At 41.8% G+C, this 10170-nt stretch overlaps 1 protein-coding gene across 1 annotated transcript in view; it reads left to right on the plus strand.

Annotated features, from left to right (window-relative positions):
• LOC133367636 (vomeronasal type-2 receptor 26-like) overlaps positions 1–9496 on the plus strand; it is a 12954-nt gene extending 3458 nt beyond the window's left edge. The window contains exons 3-5 of the mRNA XM_061591731.1: positions 2807–3034; positions 3615–3741; positions 8580–9496. Of these exons, the coding sequence (XP_061447715.1) occupies positions 2807–3034; positions 3615–3741; positions 8580–9496 (1272 nt within the window). The remainder of the gene's footprint in view (positions 1–2806; positions 3035–3614; positions 3742–8579) is intronic.
• The last annotated feature ends 674 nt before the right edge of the window (positions 9497–10170 follow it).

Genomic DNA, 10170 nt, shown 5'->3' on the forward strand with positions numbered 1-10170 from the left:
AAGTTTTTCCATTGTCACATGGCTGCAGTTAATTCCATAGATTTTCTCTATATTGGGCTCCATCACATCATTCCAGTCCAGAAGATTATCCATGCCATTGATAACTTTATCTCTAGAATCTTCATTCATTTCTTCAGAGATAACATTGAGTTCCAAACAATAGATTTTATTTCTAAAGTCCATAGACTCCAAATCTTGTTCCTGTTCCACGTTGGTTCCAATCTCCGGGATCTCCTCTCTCACAGGGACCCCTATTCCAGTCTCCAGGGTCACCTCTCTCACAGGGACCCCTGTTCCAATCTCCGGGGTCTCCTCTCTCACAGGGACCCCTTCCAGGGTCACCTCTCTCACAGGGACCCTTATATCTTTAATCTCCTGCTTCATTTTACTCAATTCAATTTTCATTATCTCAATCTCATCCATTATTTTCTGAAACATAGTTATTTCCAGATTTTCAGCCACTTTCTTAATTGCCATTTTAAAAGAAAAATATAGGAAAACCACTTCTTATTTCAGCAACAATTGGGTTAATACTCCAAACTTGGTGACATCACAGCATAAACAGAGCAGACAGCCTTATCTCTCCAATAGTTAAGTAAACAAAATGCAGTTCCCAGGATCGAAACAATTAATGGCAATCGTCAAGAAACAGATTCGTCAAAATAAAATAGACCAAAAAGAGAGTAGTCTCAAAACAGTATAATATTTTTCAAAATAAAAATCTGGAATAGAAATCCCTCTTCTGTGTATATCTTTAGAATGCAAATCCAGGACAGCTTTTTGCAACAAAAACAGAGATAAGCTATTAATTAGTGCGTAGCAGAGAGAAGTTATGGCTCCCCAGTGAGATGTCAAAAACTGATCAATCTGGCAAATCTCTTTTAAACAGCAACAATTTAAGTCAAGTAAAAGAAAAATATAGAAAGAAGGGTGCTTGCCTGTTAGTGCGTTCTCTCTTAGAAGATAAGGTGAACGTTCGCTTTATCAGATAGAGCTTGCTGTTAAGAATCCGTCCCACCTTCGTCGGCTGGACCTCGTCCCATAAATTAATGAGATCTGGTCGTCCCAACAAAAATAGGCTTTGAGGTTAATCTCTTCGTTTCTCCCTACCCGGGAGAAGTTTAATCAGTCAAAAAAAAAAGAAAAAACTGACTGATATATCTGAATAAGCTTCTTTTGAGGCAGGAGCCCGTCTCAAAAGCAGGCACAGGCTAAGTCACCCTTCCCGGAAGTCCATCTTTTCAAGTTTTGAGAATGTTGCTGTTACTAGTACCTTTCTTGGAATTGCCACCTCTGGGTAAAGTGTGGATTATTACCTCCCACTGGGATTTTGCATCACTGTCCATTCAAAAGATTTGGGATATACAAACCTTTCATGGTTCCATATCCTTCACAGTTCACTCTAATCAGCCGTTAGGATTCCAAAAGTTCATTCAGATGATAAGACCTTCATGGGCCAAGGGAGATGATTTTGTCAAAGACTTCTGGGAACAAGCATTCAGCTGTTCGTTAAAAATGCCTATGACACAGGAGGAACAGGAGAAAAAAAAGTGCACTCTGGAGGAGAAGCTGGAGAACCTTCCTGGAATTCTATTTGAAATGAGCATGACTGGCCATAGCTATAATGTCTATAATGCTGTCTATGCTGTGGCACATGCTTTGCATGCCATATTCAAATCCAGCTCCAAACACAAAAGAGCGATAGATGGCAAGAGACTGGGAGTTCAGACTGTGCAACCATGGCAGGTAATTACAACTTCACATCATTTATTTATTAATGTAGGCTGCCTTATCATCCAGATGTAGGGAAAATAAGTCTGCATAGGACATTTCCATCAAAATTGATGTCTATTTATTTATTTACAAATCTTGTTTGGATAACCAGCACCAGGCATATTATAAAATAGTGATGCTGATGCTGCTGTTGATTATGATGATCATGATTCACAACCAGCCATGTACATGAAGTCAAATGGAGGGAAACGGCACCTAAAAATAAAAGGTTAACACACTTACTGTTGAATTTAACTTTTTTTCTAAAAAAAAAAGTATACCTGTAATTTATCTTCTACACAAAAGAGCTGCACAAAATTGGCTCACATTATTTAAGGCAAACAAAAAATCATGATCCCACCATGAAAACATAAAGCAGCAAACTAAAAACAACAGCAAAAAGCCAAAACACAGAGAGCAGCATATATTAAGGAGCAACATAATCAAACGTTCGTTTCAAAAGGGAAGTATTCAGGAGCTGGGGCAATATAAATAAAGAGGAAAATAACCTAACCTCTTGGGGCAGGGAGTTCCCCATACAGTATAGGGAGCCACTACAGAAAAAGCCCTCTGGCATGTTGCCATCAGCCTATTTTTGTATGCATGCTGTACATCTACCCAAGTACTATACAAGAATATACTGTAAAAATAATACAGATAATAAAATAGTATTAAAACATAAAATCCAACAAGAAATAAAAACTGCAGAAATAAAACTGACTAATTTAGGAAGGCTTGGAAGAAATGTTTTCAACAAAAATTGAAACTGAAGCCACTAAAAATGTGCCCATGTCGCAGCCTGCTTTACCTCAGAGACATGTGACATCATCAACAGATCTTCCACCACAGATCTACAGTAAATGACTGGGGTGGGATGTAGGCGATGGCAGACAAATAGTTACACAACAGCAGCTCTTAAATGATGGGTAGATTTAAATAAGAGATGGTCCTTGAAGTAACATTGTCCCAAGCTGTTTAGGTCTTCATATGTAATGAACAAATACTCATTTGTTCATATTTTATTTAAATCTAGGTCCATCACATTCTAAGAAGCATTTTATTCAACAACAGTGCTGGAGACACTGTGCGCTTTGATGAAAATGGAGAATTAGTTACAGGTTTTGATGTTACAAACTGGCTGATGTTCCCCAATGGCTCAGTGGTCAGAGTCAAAGTTGGAAGACTGGAACCTCAGGCTCCTCCAGACAAAGAGTTAACCATTCATGATGATCAAATTGTCTGGCATCAAAGCTTTAATCAGGTGAAACATAGCAGAAAATATTTCTGAGTATTTAAAAAGAGTATATTGAATTTTGGCCAGTTTTGCCTGCTGTTGAGGTGCTGAATTCTGCTGAGTAGCATTTTGCCACTTTTTATGGCTCCACAGCTGAGTCCAGCCCAAAGTGAGGGAGAGAAACACTGGAAGAGTTGATTAGGTATGTCAAGAGCATCTCTGCCCTGGTAGCTTATCAATTCATTTTTTAAAATAATATTTAGAGATAAGGAAATTGCTTTCAGATCTTCAGAGAAGTTTCTTTCCCAACACTACACTCAGTTTTCGCCTTTGAAGCCCAAGCCTGGATTGAGGTTTTTTGGTTTTGTCTTGTTCTGTGGTCTTAAATCCTGGGTAAGGGATTCTTCTCTACTAGCATTCTGAATCGTGTGTGGCTGCAGACATTTGGCTCCCCCAAAAGATGGATAGTGGCAGGAATGGGTGACAAATGTGTGACAGAGGAGCTGAGTCAACTAGTCTGTCCTCACTCACTCTACTCACTCACATGGAGAGGAATGACTGAAGAACTCTAATCTCATTGCTAAAGGCTCTGTGTGATTCTGTTCAGGTGCTGCCCCTTTCTGTGTGCAATGACTACTGCTATCCTGGCTACAGCAGGAAAAAGAAAGAGGGAGAGAAATTTTGCTGCTATGATTGTGCTCCGTGTCCAGAAGGGATGATCTCCAACAAGAAGGGTAGGAAGCAGAATGCAAAGAGATAGCAATGAACTCCCATAACATGTTAATTTGGGGAATGCATCTCCTTTGAATGTATATGACGATGGTTTGCAGTACACATTTTATATTATTATTAGTAGCAGTAGCAGTATTAGAAGAATATTTATACCCTGCCTTTTGTCCCAGTGGAGTCCAGGGCAGCAAACAAAACTACTAAAAACACTTTAAAAAAAGGTGTCCCCACACTTGTAGTGCGAGTTGTTTCCAACTCTTAGGGTGACGCCTTGTGACATTTACTAGGCAGGCCGTATATATGGGGTGGAATTGCCAGTTCCTTCCCCGGCCTTTCTTTAGCCACCAGCATATGCCAGGTACTCATTTTACCAACCACGGATGGATGGAAGGCTGAGTGGACCTCGACCCCTTTTACCGGAGATTCAACTTCCTCCTTCCATTGGAATCGAACTCCAGCTGTGAGCAGAGCTTTGGCTGTGTTACCGCCGCTTACCACTCTGTGCCACGGAGGATCTAAAACACTTTAATGCATCATAAAAACAGATTTAAAAATATATTAAAACAAAATAACAATTAAGAACATATTAAAACACAATATCTTTAAAACATTTTTAAAAGCTTTTAAAACATCTTTTTATTAAAAAGGGAGGTTTAAAAACATATTAAAAAGCAATTCCAACACAGATGCAGACTGGGATAAGGTCTCAACTTAAAAGGCTTGTTGAAAGAGGAAGGTCTTCAATAGGCACCGAAAAGATAACACAGATGGTGCCTGTCTAGTATTTAAGGGGAGGGAATTCCAAAGGGTAGGTGCCACTACACTAAAGGTCCATTTCCTATGTTGTGCACAATGGACCACCTGATAAGATGGTATCTGCAGGAGGCCCTCATCTGCAGAGTGCAGTAATTGACTGGCTATATAAGGGATAAGACGGTCTTTCAGGTATCCTGGTCCCGAGCTGTATACAGCTTTGTACAGCAAAACTACAACCTTGAACTTAGCCCAGTAGCTAATAGGTAGCCAGTGCAATTCTTTCAGCAGTGGGGTGACACGTTGGTGATACCCTGCCCCAGTGAGCAGTCTAACCACTGCATTTTGCACCAGATGCAGCTTCTGGACCAACCTCAAGGGTAGCCCCACATACAGCACATCACAGTAACCCAGCCTGGAGGTTACCAGTGCATGGACAACAGTGGTGAGGCTATCCCGGTCCAGAAACATCTGTAGCAGTCTTACCAGCCGAAGCTGGTAAAAGGCACTCCTAGCCACTGAGGTCACCTGGGCCTCTAGCGATAAAGATGGATCCCGGAGCACCCCCAGACTATGGACCTGCTGTTTCAGAGGGAGTATGACCCCATCTAAACCAGGCAACTGACCAATTATCCAAACTCAGGAACCACCAACCCACGCAGTCTCTGTCTTGCTAGGATTCAGACTCAGTTTACTGGTTGTCATCCAGCTGAGTCCAGGCAGTGGTCCAGGCCTTGCACTGCCTCTCCAGATTCACATGTTACAGAGAAATGGAGCAGGGTATTGCCAGCATACTGCTAACACCTCACCCCAAATCTGCTGATGACTGCTTCCAAGGGCTTCATATAGATGTTAAACAGCATGGGGGACAAGATGGTATCCTGCAGGACCCCACAGCACAACTGCCAGGGGGCTGAAAGACAAACACCCAATGCTATTCTCTGAAAACAACCCTGGAGATAGGATCAGAACCACTGTAAAACAGTTCCTCCAATACCCATCTCCCCAAGTCGGCTCAGAAGGATACCATGGTTAATGGTATGAAAAGCTTCAGAGAGATCAAGTAAGAATAACGAGGTCGCACTCCCCCTGTCTTTCTCCTGATAAAGGTCATCCATCAGGGTGACCAAGGCCAATTCAGTCCCATAACTAAGCCTGAATCCAGACTGGAATGGCTCAGGATAATCTGTTTCATCCAAGAGTACTTGCAATTGCTGTGCCACAACCCACTCAATCACCTTCCCTAAGAAAGGGGTATTTGTGACTGGGTGGTAATTGTTGCAAACCAATGTGTCCAGGGTGGGCTTTTTCAGGAGCGGTTGGATCACTGCCTCTTTCAGGGTAGCTGGAACCACTCCCTCCCTCAATGTTGCATTTCCCACACTCTGGATCCACTCAGTCAACCCCCTTGGCAAGCTTTAATAAGCCAAGAAAGGCAAGGGTCATCACAAGCACCTTGTCCACATCATCAGGCCGCATCAACTGAAACTGTTTCCAAGAGGTTGCAGCAGACATTTCACTGGACACCTCACTGGAGACTACAGTAGATGTAGATGAGGTGTCAAGATTGCTGCGGAGTCAAGCAACTTTACCCTCAAAGTGCCTTGCAAACAATTCACAGTGGGCCTCCAAAGGGTCTAAAACCCCATTTCCTGGAGCTGATGTCAACAGACCCCTAAGAATACAGAAAAGCTCCACTGGATGGCTACTTGAGGATGCTATGGTGGCAGGGAAGTGGGCCTTCTTCGCCACCCTTACTGCCACACAGTAGGCACTGTTATGATGTTTTACTCATGCCTGATCAGCCTCACAGCACATATTTCAGCACTTGTGCTCTAGCTGATATCCAACCTGTTTCATTGCCCTTAGCTCACTGGTGTGCCAGGGTGCAAACCAGACTCCACAATGCTGAAGAGGTTGCTCAGGGGCAACCGTATCAAGAGCCCAACGTGCCTCATTGTTCCACAGTGTGACATTTTAGAAGGAATAAAGGAACTAACATGATTTTAATTAATTAATTAATTCACTGTTGAAAGTCAGAAGCACTGTCACTGACTGAAGACAGTTACTGTCTCTCAGCTGAATCAATCTCATAGGGTAGTTGTGAGGTGAAAATGAGAGCAACAGTTTGTGCTGCCTTGAGGTCCTAAGATGATAGGCGGAAAATAATTATATATTAAAATAAATGAATTTCAAAAAGGAATCTCCATTGGCAAGGTGTTCAAGAACCATTGAAGAGACCCTCTCTTGGCTTGCACATAAAACAAAAGTGAATGAAAGGGAAGGGCTCTGCTGAGTAGTCCCACCACAATGTCACATGAAACTTACCCATCATCTATCCAGCATGGATATCTGTAGGGACAGGTTTTTTATACATATAACTGTATGTTCCAAAGCTTCTTTGAAATATGGAACCCTGAACAAACATGGAACCTAGAAAGATGTAATGAGACTTGAATGACTTCCTAGTAGGTTTGAAACACAGTTGCTTATATTTCCTGCTGATATCTATTAAAGTTAATGTTAATTGACTAGCTTTTCACATTGATTTCAAAAGAATCTATTTATTTAGCACAGCCTGACATTCGTAATGAAACTTAAGGTAGTGTTCATGGAGCTTCCAAGTGGTGTCTTCTCCAGGAACTGACCAGACCCAGACTTCTACAGCTTCAGCAGGATGGCTGTGTCATGTACTTGCAGATCATACTCTGAGACTAAATTGTTCCCAAACCTCAAAAGAAAATTCTCTATTAATGAGACAAAAACAGCAACAAGAATACGAGCAATACTTTTGTGGATGTTTAAAGGGCTGTACATTACTTATTTATATACAACTTAATACTATAATTGAGAGCCAGTGTGGCATAGTGGTTAGTGTGTTGGACTATGACCTGGGAGACCAGGGTTCGAATCCCCACACAGCCATGAAGCTCACTGGGTGACCTTGGGCCAGTCACTGCCTCTCAGCCTCAGAGGAAGGCAATGGTAAACCACCTCTGCATACCGCTTACCATAAAAACCCTATTCATAGGGTCGCCATAAATCAGAATCGACTTGAAGGCAACCCATTTCCATTCAATACTATAATTTCTTAATTGAACACAATAATGTTACAAGAGAGATACAACAGATAAACCCAGTTAATATTTATCATAAAACAAAACAAAAATAACTTACTTAAAATGCTGAGCTATGGGAGACCGCTGAGACTTACCCAAAGGTTTCCATGATCGGACAGGGATATAATAGTCAAACAGTATCTTTAAGGTATTCTGGACCCAAGTTGTTAAGTGGTTTGTATCTTAATACAAGAACCTTGAACTTGGCCTAGTAGCATATGGGCAGCCTGTGCAAGCGTTTAAACACTGGAGCTATGTGATGGTGGTAGTCTGTCCTCATCAACAGTCTAGCCACTGTGACTCCTATAACAATGGTGGAAGGATATCATCACTACACATATGATTATATAATAGTACAGATGAGGACTAAGACTGAATGCAAAATCTCTCTACCCAGCTTTGCCATTCTCTGTCTGTGGAGCTCCCCATCCCACCTGCTTAATTCGAAAGCAGGCAGAAGTACTGAACATGTGGGTGAAAGATCCTGAGACAGCAACACGGCTGTTATTTGATTGCATTGAGCTTGATCCATGCCTGATTGATGTGCCAGCTCCACCCCAGCTTTTGTGAGTGATGGGGTTGCAGATGTTGTGCAGGATCCACTGCTCCATCATGTCCCAGTGCTTCCCAGCTGGAGTTAGGATTGTCCTGTCCAGCTGAGAAAGAATGGCTTTTGGAAAAGGTCTACCCACACAGGGTGTTGGGGTTTTTTTGCATCAGATGAGATCTGAAATAGCAATTTCAGAAGAATGCAGAAGTCCACTACCTCAGCATAATCCACCAACTCATTTGGAACTGCAAGAACAAGCAAGGGAACAAAAGAAACATTTTTACTTACTCTTGGAAATGAGACTCCTTTATCCTAGATTTGATTAAACAAAATCAAGAGGCATTTTCACATATTGTTATGACTGGTTCCTTTGGATAGATGTTGATCTTGAAATATTTAAACAGCTCTTTCTTTTTTTCAGATATGGATGTCTGTGTCAAATGTCCAGAAGATGAGTATCCCAGCAAGGACCAAAGTCAATGCATTTCCAAAGTCCTAAGCTACCTCTCTTACAAAGAACATTTGGGGATCATCTTAGTTATATTGGCCATTTCTTTGTCTTTAGTCACAGTTTTAATCCTTGGAACTTTTGTGAAGCATAAGGACACTCCCATTGTCAAAGCCAACAACCGGACCCTCACCTACATCCTCCTCATCTCCCTCCTCCTTTGCTTCCTCAGCTCGTTCCTCTTTATTGGGCAGCCTGGAAAGGTGATGTGCCTTTTTCGACAAACAGCTTTTGGCATCATCTTCTCTGTGGCCCTTTCCTCTGTGTTGGCAAAAACTGTTACTGTGGAACTGGCCTTCATGGCCACCAAACCAGGATCCAGCATGAGGAAATGGGTGGGGAAAGGACTGGCAAATTCTATTGTCCTCTCCTGCTCCTTTCTGCAAGCTGCCATTTGCACTCTATGGTTAAACACATCCCCTCCATTCCCAGATACAAACATGCACTCAGTGAATGGGGAAATAATACTACAATGTAATGAGGGTTCAGCAACCATGTTTTACTGTGTCTTGGGCTACATGGGCTCCCTAGCAATTGTCACCTTCTTTGTGGCTTTCCTAGCCAGGAAGTTACCTGATAGTTTCAATGAAGCCAAATTTATCACGTTCAGCATGTTGGTCTTTTGCAGTGTTTGGTTGTCTTTTGTTCCAACCTACCTGAGCACTAAAGGAAAATACATGGTGGCTGTGGAGATCTTCTCCATCCTGTCCTCCAGTGCTGGGTTACTGGGTTGTCTTTTTTCTCCTAAGTGCTACATCATTGTGATGAGGCCTGAATTAAACAGCAGGGAACAACTAATAAGCAGGAAAAGTGAGAGGGGAAAAAACTAATAGTTTTATTCCTATGTAAGGATCTGACCAATATGGAATCAAGGGGCACCATTATTTTCTGGACATGATACCTTGGTTAAAGCAGCCTAGAATTGCACTTAGCCTATTTAGGTACTGCATTATATTGTTTAGTTTGTGGGCTTCTTTAAAAAATACTTGATATTTGTTAAATATACTGCTGTCAAGCCATGTGTTACCCATCCTCTATTTGTGCATCTGATTATTTCTACCTAAATACAGCTTTATCATTGTTGGCATTCGTTTTATTATTTTTGACCCAGTTCTCCATGTAGTCAATATAATCTTAAATCATGTTTCTGTCATCAAAACTACCCCAAACAGTTTGGTGTCATCTTCAAACTTCTCATCCCCCCTACTCCTTCATCCAATCCATTCATTATGTTATTGAACAACCACAAATCCAGGACATTGTCATGTTCCTTGGATCAGACTTCCCTTCTTCAGGGAATGAGATCAAGGACTATCGTCTAGAAGGTGAATTGCACACAAGGCCAAGAAGCACAACCACAAGATGACCCCATGGGACCAAGTGTCTCTCCAGCCTGAAGATGTCACATTGACATCTACTGTCTCAGAGGACTCTATCACAAAAGCCCCAGCACAACTAGAGTCTTCTCTACTCCTGTGCTCCTCTTTAACTGAATCGGCACTTT

This window comes from Rhineura floridana, chromosome 11, assembly GCF_030035675.1.
Source record: "Rhineura floridana isolate rRhiFlo1 chromosome 11, rRhiFlo1.hap2, whole genome shotgun sequence".
Lineage (NCBI taxonomy): Eukaryota > Metazoa > Chordata > Lepidosauria > Squamata > Rhineuridae > Rhineura > Rhineura floridana.